The sequence below is a fragment of the Pseudophryne corroboree genome, chromosome 1 (genome assembly GCF_028390025.1).
Source record: "Pseudophryne corroboree isolate aPseCor3 chromosome 1, aPseCor3.hap2, whole genome shotgun sequence".
Classification (NCBI taxonomy): domain Eukaryota; kingdom Metazoa; phylum Chordata; class Amphibia; order Anura; family Myobatrachidae; genus Pseudophryne; species Pseudophryne corroboree.
Window position 1 is genome coordinate 152,136,698 of NC_086444.1, and position 17,914 is coordinate 152,154,611.

A 17,914-nucleotide genomic window follows, 5' to 3' on the forward strand; every position below is an offset into this window, starting at 1 on the left:
TGTCAAAGCACCCAGTTTGAAGGTCCAAAAACTTTCTCGCTTTAACAATTCATTGGTCAGATCACCACCCCTAATGCCAAGTTGTATCCTCTCCAAACCAAAGGTCTTAAAATTCCTGAGATCTCCTTTGTGTGTACAATGGAAATGTCTGGCCACCGTGGTGAGTTGCCTACCCCTACTTATATCTAGAGCGGCATTCCTGATGGTACCAACATGCTCCAGGATACGCTGTTTCACCATCCTGGTGGTCATACCCACGTATCGCATACCACATTCACAAGAAATGCAGTAAACCACTCCTGTTGTTCGGCAATTGATGTAGGCCCTAATTATATTATTATTGCCGTATTTGTCCACCACTTCTTTTGTTCTAGACATATATTGACAAGCCTTACAGGCACCACAAGGGAAAGATCCAGCTATCGTCGGAGGTTTAGGAGCTGTACGTACAAAGTGGCTCTTTACTAGATGATCCTGTAGATTAGGGGCACGTCGCCAACTCATTGATACATTGTCACCAACGTATTTTGACAAATCTTTGTCCGATAGTAATATATGCCAGTGTTTTTGAATACATTTTTTGATCTGATCCCAACCCTGGCTGAAATTCATAACAAATCTCAATTTGTCATCCTTGTGAGTTGAGATATCCTTACGATTAAAGATGAGTGCTTCTCTGTTGGTCTCATTTATCGATTTCTTAGCCCTTTTTATAGACCTATGACTAGACCCTCTTTCTCTAAGTCTGTTGGTTAGTTCCTCACTTTGTTGTTTAAATACCATGTTTTCAGAGCAATTCCTCCTCAATCTTAAGAACTCTCCCTTAGGTATATTTTCCACAGTGGGTGGAAAATGATGACTAGTTTGATGTAACAATGTGTTCGTAGCTGTAGTTTTCCTAAATAATTTAGTTTCCAACCTGTTTTGTGAGCCCTTGTATATTTTGACATCCAAAAATGAAATTTCTGAGCTGCTGATTTCTGAAGTTAATCTCAAATTGAGGCAATTAGTATTTAATACCTTGATGAATTCCAGCAAAAGATCCAAACCTCCATTCCATATCATGAAGATATCATCAATGTAGCGATACCACATTGATATGTGTTGGGTATAGGTTTCATTACCATCACAAAAAACGTGCTCACGCTCCCACCATCCCAAAAAAAGATTTGCGTAGGTTGGAGCGCATGCCGCCCCCATAGCGGTCCCCCTTACTTGTAGGAAAATTTTTCCATCAAAAGTAAAGAAATTGTTGTTTAATACGAAGTCCAATAGGTCAACTAGGAATTCCTGGAATACATCGTAATCACCCATGCTTAGGAAATACTTAATGGCTGATATACCAGCCGCATGGTCAATACTAGTGTACAATGATTCCACGTCGAGACCAACTAATAGTTGATCATTATCCAAAGTGGTCTCATTGATCTTTCTAAGGATATCCCTAGTGTCCTGTATATAGGAGGGTAATCCAAGAACAAAATCTCTCAAATGCAGGTCAATGAACCGACTTGGTTTTTCAGATATGCTGTTTATTCCCGATACAATCGGCCTACCTGGGGGGTTATGTGGATTTTTGTGGATCTTAGGAAGCAGATATAATGTCGATATTGTTGGATTTTCCGTCCATAGGTATTCAAATTCATGTTTAGTTATAACCCTGTTGTTAAAGGCCTCTTCTATGATGGTTTTAAATTTGGATTTGATGTACTGTAGGGGATTTAGTAGCATCTGCTTATAACAGTCCTTGTTGTTAAGCTGTTTGTATGCCTCCTCCATATATTGTTCTTTAGGCCAGATCACTACATTACCACCCTTATCCGAGGGTTTGATCACCACGTCATTCCAACTTTTAATACTCCTTAAGGACTCCCTCTCATCCTTACTGAGATTGTTGTTAGATTTTTGCAGAGAACGATTATGATATAGGTGATCAAATTCTTGTGACACAAGATTGGTGAAAACCTTTACCTCCGGGCAGATTGTCTCTGGTGGAAAAAATGTGGACTTTTTCTTACATGATGGTTTGTTTCTTGTCCTATCCACCTGTTCTGTGCCTTCGGATTCATCATAGAGCTCTTCAAGAGCAATTAGTGCCTCTTGCTCTTGTTGTATGATCTCTTCTTCAACCGGTATAGGAACATCAGTCTTCTTTGCTGCAAAGAATTTTTTAAGTAATAATTTACGTTCAAAGAGCTTAAGATCCTTTTCTAATTGGAATCGATCAAATTTAATGCTAGGTGAGAATAATAAACCCCTACTAAGTACATCTTTTTCAACTTCAGTTAGCAGCCGATCGGATAGATTAACAACCTTCAAAGCATCTTTCACTTCTCCTTCCGGGCACGAATTGGGTATCTGTTTGGAGATGGTGATCCCCATCTTTCTCTTCCTCTTCTTCTTCTTCTTGACATGTATGGGCTTTGGCCCTAATTTTATACGATGGATCAAATTGTTATATCAAGGCCCACGCGCCAGGATCTTGGTTAATGGCTATGTTTCCTCCTCCTTTACTCTGACTCGGGGCACCAGACAGGGATGCCCCCTCTCCCCAGCCTTAGGTGCCATAGCCATTGAACCCTTGGCCTGTTTGGTCAGATTGCACCCGGACATTGGGGGAGTTGACACGGGCCCATGTACTGACAAAATAGCCCTTTATGCAGACGACCTATTACTCTTTTTACACGACTACAGTGTGGATATGCCTGTAGTGTTGCAGGTCATAGAGACCTTTGGCGGCTTCTCTGGTCTCCGCATCAACTGGTCCAAATCATTTATAATGCCCATTATGGGCTCTCCTCCCCGGGTGCCAAAGATTTCCCTACCGCTGAGCTGGAGAGGCCAGTTTAAATATCTTGGGATCCAGGTTACTAATGACCCTTCGGATTTTATACCCTTGAACCTTGACCCACTCGTACAGCTGATTGTACGCAAGTCGAGGGCTTGGTGTAAACTCCCCCCGTACTCAGTAACTTCCATTTCTCTGACGTCCTAGTGGATGCTGGGTACTCCGTAAGGACCATGGGGAATAGACGGGCTCCGCAGGAGACTGGGCACTCTTTAAAGAAAGATTAGGTACTATATCTGGTGTGCACTGGCTCCTCCCTCTATGCCCCTCCTCCAGACCTCAGTTAGAATCTGTGCCCGGCCAGAGCTGGATGCACTTAGTGGGCTCTTCTGAGTTCACTATAAAGAAAGTATTTGTTAGGTTTTTTATTTTCAGTGAGATCTGCTGGCAACAGACTCACTGCTACGTGGGACTGAGGGGAGAGAAGCAAACCTACCTGCTTGCAGCTAGCTTGTGCTTCTAAGGCTACTGGACACCATTAGCTCCAGAGGGATCGAACACAGGGCCCGACCTCGATCGTCCGTTCCCGGAGCCGCGCCGCCGTCCCCCTTGCAGAGCCAGAAGACGGAAGATACCGGAGAAAATCGGTGGCTGAAGACTCCGGTCTTCAATAAGGTAGCGCACAGCACTGCAGCTGTGCGCCATTGCTCCCACAGCACACCACACGCTCCGGTCACTGGTGGGTGCAGGGCGCTGGGGGGGGGGGGGGGGCGCCCTGGGCTGCAATTAGTATACCTTAAATGGCAAACTGCACATAATACAGTTCTAAACTGTATATGTGCCTAATCCCCCGCCATAATTTTCATTAAAAAAGCGGGAGAAGCCTGCCGCTGAAGGGGCGGGGCTATCTTCCTCAGCACAGCCAGCGCCATTTTCTCTTCACAGCTCCGCTGGAAGGACGCTCCCCAGGCTCTCCCCTGCAGTATACACTACAGAAAGGGTAAAAAAGAGAGGGGGGGCACATAAATTTAGGCGCAAATTGTGATATAAGCAGCTATTGGGGGAAAATTCACTTTGTGTATAGTGTATATCCCTCTGTTATATAGCGCTCTGGTGTGTGCTGGCATACTCTCTCTCTGTCTCCCCAAAGGACTTTGTGGGGTCCTGTCCTCAGTCAGAGCATTCCCTGTGTGTGTGTGCGGTGTCGGTACGGCTGTGTCGACATGTTTGATGAGGACGCTTACGTGGAGGCGGAGCAGGTGCCGATAAGTGTGATGTCGCCCCCTGCGGGGCCGACACCTGAGTGGATGGATATGTGGAAGATATTAACAGACAGTGTCAACTCCTTGCATAAAAGGTTCGATGACGCAGCTTTGGGACAGCCGGCATCTCAGCCCGCGCCTGCCCAGGCATCTGAGGCCATCAGGGGCTCAAAAACGCCTGCTACCTCAGATGGCAGACACAGATGTCGACACGGAGTCTGACTCCAGTGTCGACGAGGATGAGACAAATGTACAATCCACAAGGGCCATCCGATGCATGATTACGGCAATGAAAAATGTGTTGCACATTTCTGACATTAACCCGGTTACCACAAAAAAGGGTATTCTGTTTGGGGAGAAAAAGCAGCCAGTGACTTTTCCCCCATCTGATGAGTTAAATGAATTGTGTGAAGAAGCGTGGGGTTCCCCAGATAAGAAACTAGTGATTTCTAAGCGGTTACTAATGGCGTACCCTTTCCCGCCAACGGATAGGTTACGCTGGGAGACATCCCCTAAGATGGACAAGGCGCTCACACGCTTATCAAAAAAGGTGGCACTGCCTTCTCAGGATACGGCCGCCTTAAAGGAGCCTGCAGATAGAAAGCAGGAGGCTATCCTGAAGTCTGTGTATACACACTCAGGTACTATACTGAGACCTGCTATTGCTTCAGCATGGATGTGTAGTGCTGCAGCAGCGTGGTCTGATTCCCTGTCTGATAACATTGATTCCCTTGACAGGGACACTATTTTGCTAACCATAGAGCATATTAAAGACGTAGTCTTATATATGAGGGATGCACAGAGGGACATTTGCCGGCTGGCATCTAGAATTAATGCAATGTCCATTTCTGCCAGGAGAGTATTATGGACTCGGCAGTGGACAGGTGATGCTGATTCTAAAAGGCACATGGAAATTTTGCCTTATAAGGGTGAGGAATTGTTTGGGGACGGTCTCTCGGACCTCGTATCCACAGCAACAGCTGGGAAGTCGACTTTTTTACCTCGGGTTCCCTCACAGCCTAAGAAAGCACCGTATTATCAAGTACAGTCCTTTCGGCCTCAGAAAGGCAAGCGGGTTAGAGGCGCGTCCTTTCTGCCCAGAGGCAGGGGTAGAGGGAAAAAGCTGCACCAGACAGCCAGTTCCCAGGAACAAAAATCCTCCCCTGCTTCCACTAAGTCCACCGCATGACGCTGGGGCTCCACAGGTGGAGCCAGGTGCGGTGGGGGCCCGTCTCCGGAACTTCAGCGACCAGTGGGTTCGCTCACAGATGGATCTCTGGGTTCTACAAGTGGTATCTCAGGGATACAAGCTGGAATTCGAGACGTCTCCCCCTCGCCGTTACCTCAAATCAGCCTTGCCAGCTACTCCCCAGGACAGGGAGGTAGTACTGGCGGCAATTCACAAGCTGTACCTCCAGCAGGTGATGATCAAAGTTCCCCTCCTTCAACAGGGACGGGGTTACTATTCCACAATGTTTGTGGTACCGAAACCAGACGGTTCGGTGAGACCCATTCTAAATTTGAAATCCTTGAACACTTATATAAGGAAGTTCAAGTTCAAAATGGAATCGCTCAGGGCGGTTATTGCAAGCCTGGAAGAGGGGGATTTTATGGTATCACTGGACATCAAGGATGCTTACTTACATGTCCCCATTTACCCACCTCACCAGGTGTACCTCCGTTTTGTGGTACAGGACTGCCATTACCAATTCCAGACGTTGCCATTTGGTCTGTCCACGGCACCGAGGGTATTTACCAAAGTAATGGCCGAAATGATGATACTCCTTCGAAAGAAGGGAGTTATAATTATCCCGTACTTGGACGATCTCCTTATAAAGGCGAGGTCCATGGAGCAGTTGTTGGTCGGAGTAGCACTATCTCAGGAAGTGCTACAACAGCACGGCTGGATTCTGAATATCCCAAAGTCGCAGCTGGTTCCTACGACGCGTCTGCTGTTCTTGGGTATGATTCTGGACACAGATCAGAAGAAGGTGTTTCTCCCGGAGGAGAAGGCCAAGGAGTTGTCATCTCTGGTCAGAGACCTCCTGAAACCAAAACAGGTGTCGGTGCATCACTGCACGCGAGTCCTAGGAAAGATGGTAGCTTCTTACGAAGCGATTCCCTTCGGCAGGTTCCATGCAAGGATCTTTCAGTGGGATCTGTTAGACAAGTGGTCCGGATCGCATCTTCAGATGCATTGGCTGATCACCCTGTCCCCGAGGGCCAGGGTGTCTCTGCTGTGGTGGCTGCAGAGTGCTCATCTTCTCGAGGGCCGCAGATTCGGCATACAGGACTGGGTCCTGGTGACCACGGATGCAAGCCTCCGAGGTTGGGGGGCAGTCACTCAGGGAAGAAACTTCCAAGGACAATGGTCGAGTCAGGAGGCTTCCCTACACATAAATATTCTGGAACTAAGGGCCATTTACAATGCCCTAAGTCAAGCAAAACCCCTGCTTCAAAACCAGCCGGTGCTGATTCAGTCAGACAACATCACGGCGGTCGCCCATGTAAACCGACAGGGCGGCACAAGAAGCAGGATGGCGATGGCAGAAGCCACAAGGATTCTCCGATGGGCGGAAAATCACGTGATAGCACTGTCAGCAGTGTTCATTCCGGGAGTGGACAACTGGGAAGCAGACTTCCTCAGCAGGCACGACCTCCACCCGGGAGAGTGGGGACTTCATCCAGACGTCTTCCAGCTGATTGTAAATCGTTGGGAAAGGCCACAAGTGGACATGATGGCGTCCCACCTCAACAAAAAGCTAAAAAGATATTGCGCCAGGTCAAGGGACCCTCAGGCGATAGCTGTGGACGCTCTAGTGACACCGTGGGTGTACCAGTCGGTTTCTGTGTTCCCTCCTCTTCCTCTCATACCAAAGGTACTGAGGATAATAAGAAAGAGAGGAGTAAGAACTATACTCATCGTTCCGGATTGGCCAAGAAGGACTTGGTACCCGGAACTACAAGAAATGATCTCAGAGGACCCTTGGCCTCTGCCGCTCCGACAGGACCTGCTACAGCAGGGGCCCTGTCTGTTCCAAGACTTATCGCGGCTGCGTTTGACGGCTTGGCGGTTGAACGCCGGATCCTGATGGAAAAGGGCATTCCGGTTGAAGTCATTCCTACGCTGATAAAAGCTAGGAAGGATGTGACAGCAAAACATTATCACCGCATATGGCGAAAATATGTTGCTTGGTGTGAGGCTATGAAGGCCCCAACAGAGGAATTTCAGCTGGGTCGATTTCTGCACTTCCTACAGTCAGGAGTGACTATGGGCCTAAAATTGGGATCCATTAAAGTCCAGATTTCGGCCCTGTCTATTTTCTTTCAAAAAGAACTGGCTTCACTGCCTGAAGTTCAGACGTTTGTTAAGGGAGTGCTGCATATTCAGCCCCCTTTTGTGCCTCCAGTGGCACCTTGGGATCTCAACGTTGTGTTGGATTTCCTAAAATCACATTGGTTTGAGCCACCTCAGACCGTGGAGTTGAAATATCTCACGTGGAAAGTGGTCATGCTTTTGGCCTTGGCTTCGGCTAGGCGTGTGTCAGAATTGGCGGCTTTGTCATGTAAAAGCCTCTATCTGATCTTCCATATGGACAGGGCAGAATTGAGGACTCATCCCCAATTTCTACCTAAGGTGGTATCAGCGTTTCATTTGAACCAACCTATTGTGGTGCCTGCGGCTACTCGGGACTTGGAGGCTTCCAAGTTGCTGGATGTAGTCCGGGCCCTGAAAATCTATGTTTCCAGGACGGCTAGAGTCAGAAAAACTGACTCGCTGTTTATCCTGCATGCACCCAACAAGCTGGGTGCTCCTGCTTCTAAGCAGACTATTGCTCGCTGGATCTGTAGCACGATTCAACTTGCACATTCTGCGGCTGGACTGCCGCATCCTAAATCAGTCAAAGCCCATTCCACAAGGAAGGTGGGCTATTCTTGGGCGGCTGCCCGAGGGGTCTCGGCTTTACAACTTTGCCGAGCTGCTACCTGGTCGGGATCAAACACGTTTGCAAAATTCTACAAGTTTGATACCCTGGCTGAGGAGGACCTTGAGTTTGCTCATTCGGTGCTGCAGAGTCATCCGCACTCTCCCGCCCGTTTGGGAGCTTTGGTATAATCCCCATGGTCCTTATGGAGTACCCAGCATCCACTAGGACGTCAGAGAAAATAAGATTTTACTCACCGGTAAATCTATTTCTCGTAGTCCGTAGTGGATGCTGGGAGCCCGTCCCAAGTGCGGACTTCTGCAACACTTGTATATAGTTATTGCTTAACTATAGGGTTTTTTGTTCTGAGCCATCTGTTTAATGAGGCTCAGTTGTTGTTCATACTGTTAACTGGGTATAGTTATCACGAGTTGTACGGTGTGATTGGTGTGGCTGGTATGAGTCTTACCCTGGATTCCAAATCCTTTCCTAGTAATGTCAGCTCTTCCGGGCACAGTTTCCCTAACTGAGGTCTGGAGGAGGGGCATAGAGGGAGGAGCCAGTGCACACCAGATGTAGTACCTAATCTTTCTTTAAAGAGTGCCCAGTCTCCTGTGGAGCCCGTCTATTCCCCATGGTCCTTACGGAGTACCCAGCATCCACTACGGACTACGAGAAATAGATTTACCGGTGAGTAAAATTTTATTATTCCAGTTGTACAACAACGGTACAATGAAGTCCTTTCAGCAACTAAAGGAAGAGTTTGGTCTCCCGAACTCTTACTTTTATAGATTTTTACAGCTCAGGCACGCTTTACAATCACAGTTCGGGGATTCTCCCCCGGTGCTTCTCCCCTTCCCTATAAAGACCTTTCTATGCTCATTGGGTCGGGTCAAGGTGATCTCCTTCATTTACTCGTACCTCATACAAACAATTCACGCAGACCCGCTCTCGAACCTTCGGGAACGCTGGGAGCGTGACGTGGGCCCCATAGATGTGGAGGACTGGGAGGTGGCGCTGGGGAACTCGAGCCAAGTCACCAAATCACTACAGTTCCAACAAATCCAACTCTTTATATTGCATAGATCATATATGACTCCGAACAGGCTGGCCAGATTTGGGGCTGGTGGCGCTGCCGCCTGTCCAAAGCGCGGGACCGCTGGCGGATCATTCTGGCACCTGGTGTGGGAATGTCCATCCTTGCAGAAATTCTGGGCTAGGGTCGGGTCGAGTCGATTCTGGAACATACCGGGATTCCGAGAGGCATGCTGACTCCAGGATTTTGCATTCTGGGAGTAGGAGGAACGGACTCTGGGAATAAGTGGGAGGACTTGTATGCTCGTAGTATATGCGCCCTCGCCAAGGTGTGCATTGCGCGGACATGGATGGCTCCACAATCCCCTACGATGTCTGCATTTAATGCCCTTGTGAATGACACAGTATTGTAGGATCGGTACATTTATATGAAAAATAATGCCCTTTCTAAACACGTGAAGATATGGTCCTCTTGGATTAACTCTACATATTCCTCCCCTGCCCTTAGAATTTAATTTAAAGATTTATAACTTAATTTAAATTGCCGTATGTTTTTAACGGCGGCCCGGCTACTTTGGACCCGTGGGGACGAGCCAGGCTCTTCTCCCGTACTCTACACTGTAGGAATAATGCACCTCATCTCGCACAACTGTAGGAATCTGGACTTGCTGGTGTTGTTTTGGTCTGTTTTGTTTATGGTTTATGCTATCTTCCTTTTTTATTTCTTTATTTTATTTTTTCTTCTCGGGCGTCTTGTAGGCTCTATTAGGCCCCATAGTTGGGGGGGTTTGCCGAAGTATTGCGGGGAGAAAACAAGAAATGTTAGTATGTGTTTTGATTTTGCTTGCAGACTTCAGAGAAGCTGGTATCTGTGGGTTGACATTATATGGACCTGAGACCACTTGTGACACCACGCATATGCACATATTGTTTGAAAAGGATCTATGCATGACTATATTGTATAACCACAATTGAATCTCCCAGTATGTAATGAAATGTCTGTAATGAGTTCATTCTTGTTGAATAAAAATACTCTATTCAAAACAAAAAACTTCCAAATAATTAGTCAATAGGGAGGGGGGTGTTCAGGGGGTATTGCAGCAAGTCCTGACATTTTTACCATAAAATATAGATTTTCCCTAACTTTTCACCTGCTCATGGGTGTGAACATAAATGGGCAAATTTACTCTGAAAATGAAAGTAGAGTTTGGAAGTAAATTGCAGATTCTGTGAATTCGCCTTGCGGGATCAAGCTCACACCTAATTGAATCCCCCCCGCCCCCCTCCTTAGAATTTGGTAAGATGTTGGTGAAACCCGAATGATGACTAATTTCAATCTGACTGAACCTTAGCTGTGCTGATGCCTCTTACGTGTGCTTTAGAACTCTTAATTTTACATTTTTATTTCAGAAAGAAGTACTGCAGGAATCTTACATGATGGTCCCAGACTGTCACCGCAGGCTAGAAGCAGCACATGCCGATCTTTCTCAGCTCCTAGTAAGTAGATATATGTGATCATGGAAACTAGTTTTTCCACATACATGCTGTGGCCACTAGAGATCATACTACACATTTACTAATGTTAACGATGTGAAGATGCGTCCTCTCTTTGTAATGATGTGTATGGCTGGATCTCTGTTACACTCACAGGGTTTTAAGCCCACACATTAAGAAGCCATTGCTATTTATCTCCTAAAACTTTGTGTCTCCCCTATTTGTACATTTAATTCTCTTTAATTGCCCTGTGAGTGGTAGGTGTTCCCCATTGCTGTTTTGTGTAATGGGGACAGTGAAATGAAAACACTTTTGAGTAATGTTTTTAGGATTTCCAGTATTTTTTCATCAAATCTCTGTTATAGTGATGCATCCCAGTGCTATTTACCATTATACAATCATCATGCATTCTATTGCACGGTCTCCACCTATAGCTTATGTTGTCCCCTCACTTTCTAATCGGGATCCAGGATTGGGCACACAGGGCCTGATTCAGGTCCCAACACTGTTGTAGCACTATACGCTACTTAGGTAATCAAAACAATTACTACAACTCTCACCAGCTGCACAGTGAACTAGGATACTATAGCACTGCACTGTCTGTTTTGCTTAGGTATTCTGGAGTTATTGTTCTAAGCAGCATTTAGCCTGTTTAATTGTTAGATATTTGGGGAATTTGGGATGGCCACCTCCCCTATCATTATTTGTTTGTTTTAGCTTTTATTGCCCATCAGTGGGTGTTGGGCAATGGGTGAGATTTTAATCGATGAACCTATACCTTACACATGTTTGTATTAGTTCATATTAGAGTATTGTAGGCTGATTAATCCTGGCTGATTGATCCAGGGTGTAGGACTCCAATACCCCTTTCACACCAAAAATGCAGGGTATTACACAGGAATACAGTCCCGGGATCATGCAGGGACATTGCCGGGTAAGACGCCTTGCATACCGCAGTCAGCAGCCCGGCATATTGCCGGGTTGCTGACGTTAGCGGTGACGCGGCAGGGGCGGCGCTAGAGATCACATGATCTCCAAGTGCCGCCTGTACATAGAGAGTGAACGGGAGCCGGGGCGCATTGACCCGGCTCCCGTTCACACTGACCAGGTTCCTGGGAAGATCCCGGGACCAACCCTGGTCGATAGCAGGGTTGAAATGCCGGGGCATGATTCCCGGGATTTTGGCCAAGGACCCTTTCACACTGAGAAATTTCCCGGGTTGATGCGCGTTCATGTGCAATGACCCCGGAAAATTTTGGTCTGTGTGAAAGGGGTATTAGGGACTAGGCTCAAAGGGAGAAGATATATCATTTTAATATCAAAGCTGGACTTAAACTGGACGAAAACAGAAAGAAAACATCTAACAACAGATGAACTACTTATCAATATCAACTGTATATGCAAATTTATCACCCTCCTACTTTGACTCTGTGAACACTATGCAACCCATTTGCAGAAAGGAACATATGTAAGATCAAGTTTCCATCCTTAATCAGGATCACAAAGATCTTCATTGGCACAATTGTGAGTTCACCTTCTTACCACACCTAACAACTCCCGTTTGTGTAACTTGGACAATAAGCACTGTATTTCCATGTTTTTGACGCACTTACAATTTTTAATTTCTCTTTCAGTTACTTGTATATTAATTTGCAGTATTAACAAACATCTTCATGCACATGCTGAACCTATATAATTTTATCTTTACATACTTGCAAATCCAGTCTGAATTACCTTTTGCTTTTTGCCTACCCTCTCATGTTCTCTCATTTCTAACACCTCCTTCTACTTCAATTTCTGCAACTACATAAACTTTCTGCTGTAACCAAATTACTGTCACTGAACACTTCCAACACTGTACTTTCACCTGCAGTTCTGCAATTCTACTGCTCTGCTGCATCTTACAACCACCACTCCTATTTCCAAATGTATCATTCTATTTACCTAATCCACACTACAGCATGTCTAGCCTGTCACTATCATCCCCCAACACTCCTTGTCTGCCCTAACCTTTTCTCTGTCCCCTGCTCGCACCTCTAGCCTTCTCCCCTAGCCTCCTACATTTCCTTCTCTCTCCCCTCCTTTATCTCCCATCCACTCCACTGCCTCACTTCCACTCCTACCCTGACACACCACTGTCATTCACCTCTACCCTACCATGGGCCCAATCGTCCACCACTCTGCCCTGCTCCCTCCCTCCTCTACCTACCTCACCTCATACCCCTCTGTACCACACTTTACTCCCTCCATGCTCAACTGCTGCAGTGTCCCTTCTTAGCCCAGGAGCCAGCATCCTCACTACATCCTCTGTATCCCTGTCTTCTAAATCCATCTCACCTCATTGCTACAGCAACCCTGATAATCTCATTCACATCACTTCCTCAGACTCTCTCCCTCTCTCCTGTGCCCTCTGGAATGCCATATCTGTCTGTAATAAACTGGTCCCCACCCATATCCTTTTCATCTCAAATTCCTTGCATCTCCTAGCAATCACTGAAACTTGGATTACCCCCTCTGACAAAGTTTCTCCCACTGTTCTCTCTGCTGGGGGTCTCGCATTCTCACACACACCCCGACCTGGGGGTCGCCACGGTGGTGGTGTTGGGATCCTACTACCCTCTAGCTACTCATACCAACTCATACCACTTGAACCAACCCTTACATTCTCTACATTTGAGGTCCATGCCATACGCCTCTTCCAACCTGTTCATCTTCGAGTAGCTGTCATTTACCGACCCCTGGCATACCCTCCAAATTCCTTGACAACTTTGCTTCCTGGCTTCCTCATTTCCTCTCTTCTGACATTCCCTCCATTATCCTAGAGGATTTCAACATCCCTATAGATAACCCCACAAAATCACCTGCCTCTAAACTCCTTAACCTCACCTCTTCTCTTGGTCTCTCCCAGTGGAACTCCTCCCCCTCCCATGTGAGTGGAAGCTCACTGGATTTGGTCTTCACTCACCGCTGTGATCTTTCTGATTTCTCCAACTCCCTGTTCCCCCTCTCTGACCATCACCTGCTCACTTTTAACCTATCTCTATCTGCTTCTCCATCTGTACCACCTAAGACTACCATCACAAAGTGTAACATTGAGGCTATTGACACCACTTCCCTATCCTCCCTGTTTAAGTCACTCCTCTCTCCTATTCTCTCTTTCCTGCACAGAACAAGCTACTTCCCTATACAATGCATCCCATCCCTTACCTCTGCTCTTGACTCTGTCGCCCCACCAACCACTATTCACCCTCGCAGATCGACACCTCAACCCTGGCACACCAAATGCACCAGATATCTGCAAAAATGCTCACGTACCACTGAGCGACAGTGGAGGAAATCACACTCTAAGGCCGACTTCCTCAACTACAAATTTATGCTCTCATCCTACTTTGCTGCCCTTACCCTCTCTAAACAATCTTACTTCATAAACCTCATCTCCTCCCAATCCTCAAACCCCCGGCGCCTCTTTGCCACTGTCGACTCGCTCCTCTGCCCACCCACACCTCAACTCCCCTCTTCACTTTCTGCTCTTGACTTTTCCACCTACTTCACATCCAAAATTGACTCCATTCGTCAGGACATAACATCCCACCAGAACCTGAGCAACCCCCCTCCTCCATTTCCCGAAGGTCTCTCTGCTATCTGATCCTGGATGTCCCGACGCTTTCTTAAACTTAACATGTCAAAGACTGAGCTGATCGTCTTTCCTCCCTCCCGCATAACCTCACCTCCCACAATTTCATTATCCATTGATGGCACAACTATCTCCTCTAGACCCCCAGTGCGATGTCTTGGAGTAATCCTTGACTCCTCCCTCTCCTTCAAACCACACATTCAGTACCTCTCAAAAACCTGCCATTTCCATCTCAAAAACATCTCCAGGATCAGACCCTTTCTCACCCAGGACGCTACTAAGACCCTCATCCACTCACTGGTCATCTCCAGATTGGACTACTGCAATCTCCTTTTATCTGGCCTCCCTCAAAAATGCCTCTCTCCACTCCAATCTATCCTCAATGCTGCTGCCCATCTCATCTTCCTCACCAATCGTACTACATCCACATCCCCTCTCTTGCTACCCTTCCCATTCAGAATCCAATTCAAGCTTCTCACACTCTCACCTACAAAGCCCTCACCCACTCTTCTCCCTCTTACATCTCTGCCCTTATCTCTCTTTACATTCCCACCCGTCCTCCTACCAACTGATTACCTCCTCCCACTTCTACCTACAAGATTTTGCACGTGCTGCTCCCTATCTCTGGAATGCTCTGCCTATCCCCATCCAACTCTCCACCTCTCTACAAAACTTCAAACGGGCTCTCAAGACCCACTGCTTCACCAAACCCAGCCAACTCTCCTCCTAACCCTCTTGTCTATGCTCACTGTCTACCCTTTCTGTGTCACCCCGGTCTGTTAGCACCTCACCTTTTAGATTGTAAGCTTGCATGAGCTGTTAGTGCTGTTTTCTTGTTTGCTCATTTGATTATGTACTGTGTAATGGGCACTGCGGATCCCTTGTGGCGCCATATAAATAAAGCATAATACGCAAAGTACCCATGTTAATTACTTTGCAGATGTGCGGTACGAGTCCTGCATCATCAGAAGCAGAACAGTAGCAGTCGTCAAGTGATGGACAGTTTGCAGCTGTTTGGGGGCGGGGAGGAGCTGGAAATTGCCACCGTTTCCCAAAATGGACGAAATGTCGCCTCAGTTTTGTGGGGGTGCTGAGACCAGGATCTCCATCTTCCAACAGAGGTTTCCCAGCCTCTTGGTAGAAGTTGCTCTGGCCGGCTGTGTGACCCCATGGGTCACACAGCCGGCTGATGGTGTTGCAAGTGATATGATGCTGGGTCCTAGGATGCAGCACTGGAACACAAATGCATGCAGGAGGCATTTACTTATACTAGTGCTGCTGCTGACAAGTATGCAACAGATGCCACCTCCAACCTCGCCTGAATCGGGCCCACCGAGCATTGAGATTGCTTGATGGCTTTGCAAAACTGCATTGATCTCATTCATTGTAATTTGTTATATGCTTACAATATAGCACATCATAGAAGAGTTTTGCACTGTAGTGTAGATTATGTGTAGTTATGATTTTATGGAAGCTAGAGTCTGATACTATGAAAGGAATGTAAGTCCGTGTTTTGAAGTGACCATCTCCTCCTCTTCTTTTAGGAGAATGAAAAAGACTTGGAAGAGACGGAGGAATACAAAGATGCCCGTGCCATGCTGGACTCGGTGAAATTAGAAGCGTGAACACTCTCCAGACCCTGTTTTTATGCCTTGATATCATTCCACTGTTCTGTTTTGAAAATTGGGAAAAATGAATGCATTTCCATAGCCTAACAATACAAGGACATGTTAAGATTCCATTTCAGTAACTTCGAGGCTGTGGGACGTAAATTGGTTTAACCTATACAGCTTTGTAGCATTGTACTAAACTGTCGCAGTAAAGGGGGGAAAAAAATCAGTTTTCCTGCATTAAAGGTGTTTAAGAGTAATTGAGCAATGGTTTGTATGATCCTGATTTCTCATGTATGGTAAGTGCTGCCCCTTTCTTTCTCTTCTCCCAGCCCCCTTGCTAGAGCCTCAAAGACCATTTTACCTTAAGGGGCGTACTGACGGGAGAGATGTGTGCTGAGCGATTTTAACACAGACCGCTCAGCACACATCTCTCCCCCCGGCTCAGCACAGCGCGATGTGCTGAGCGAGGGGACGGACGGGGAGGCGCTCACTTCAAACAGCGGTGAAGTGAGCGTCCCGCTAGATTGAGCCTGCATGCAGGCTCAATCTAGCACCGGCGATAGCCCGCACATCGCTATCTCTGGGGGGCATACACATGACAGATCCCTGCTTGAAATCTAAGCAATCTAGTCAGATTGCTTAGATTAAAACACGGATCTCTTCTTGTGTACCCCCCTTATGTCTTGCAGAGCCATCAATTGATTTCTGCTTGCCCATAGATGTGGGGGGAGGAGGGGGAGTGGACAGGGCCTATTGAAACTTTACACCCTGTGCCAGAGCTCGGGCACTGGTAGTGCAGTTTTAACAGTGTACATAGGCACCCAAACCATTACTCAAAGGGGACCGCTATCTGTCTCAGGAACACACCATGGGGTAGATTTATTATTGTCAGGTTTTTAAATCTATTGGGTTAAATTGGCAACTGTAATAAATGATAAATCAGGCTTCTTATTGAGTAATTCAGCAAAAAAAAATTAAGTAAATTGTGTTTATATGTCATCCTTGGATTCAGTTGTGTTGTGAGGGACAAGATTTGTTTCTCTTTGTCCACATAGTTTATGATTAGAAGCCACAAGTACTGCTTTTGCCTATTACATTGACCATAAATAAATTGAATTGGTACTTGCCCCAAGGCCCCCAGTTTAAGAACCACTGGTGTATGGAATCATGTCTGCGGTACCTTACTCTTTCTACCTCTGTGCAGTTGAATTAATCCAACATTAAACAAAGTGACTTCTGTCTGAAACAGACAAGAGAATCATAAAACATGAAAATTCCACCACGACAGGACACTAAACCACAGTTCTATTTCCTGCACTGCTATGCATGTCTACCACAGCACAGAACACTTGTCAGGACTTTGCTGCGGGATGCAGTCAATTTACCGACAATCAAAATCCTGACGGCCAAAATACCAACAGCAATTGACCGATGGTAAAAATCCCAACAAGGTCAAAATACCGACATTTAGAATACCGACAAGGTCAAAATACTGACATGTAAAATGTCGACAGGTCAAAATGCCGACATGATATTTTCATGATTTTTCCATTGAAACAGACTTGTTCATACTTTACCATCCCAGTGGACCTGGAGGGGGAATATAATAGTGTGCCCAAAAGCATGGCGAGTGCATCGATACACTTATATGGTGGCCATGTCGACCGATGTCGACATACACAAAAAAATAATGAAAAACTCGTGTTGGCATTTTGACCTGTCGAGTTTTTACATGTCTGTATTTTGACCTTGTCGGTATTTTAAATGTACAGAAGGAAAAGGTAGCAGGTGCACTATCTCACACTAGCTCAACCTGTAGTAACCAGAGGCACTTAGCATATTCCTGGCCAGGGCTATGAGCTTACCCACCGCATCAAGGTAGCCTCTCATTGGGTAAGTCCCTAACACTAACTATAGGGGTTCAGGTCCGGGGGGCAGGACACCCCAGAGCCACCCAGCCAGACAACCCCAGGGCATTGCAGGAGTGATAAAAATATAGGGTTAAAGAGGTAGGAGCAGCTGTTGCTGCATGTGTGAATAATGTGAGGAGTAAAAGAAAATTATGTGAAGGTGTTACATATATATAAAAACAAACTATAAGTGCCATGGAGTGATGAAATAGTGTTAAATTGCGATGCCCCAGGGACACCCAGCCACGGTAT

General features: G+C 46.5%; 1 protein-coding gene across 1 annotated transcript in view; it reads left to right on the forward strand.

Annotated features, from left to right (window-relative positions):
- TBCA (tubulin folding cofactor A) overlaps nt 1–16,009 on the forward strand; it is a 135,495-nt gene extending 119,486 nt beyond the window's left edge. Inside the window, exons 3-4 of the mRNA XM_063963642.1 lie at nt 10,426–10,508; nt 15,684–16,009. Of these exons, the coding sequence (XP_063819712.1) occupies nt 10,426–10,508; nt 15,684–15,764 (164 nt within the window). The 3' untranslated portion in view covers nt 15,765–16,009. The remainder of the gene's footprint in view (nt 1–10,425; nt 10,509–15,683) is intronic.
- The last annotated feature ends 1,905 nt before the right edge of the window (nt 16,010–17,914 follow it).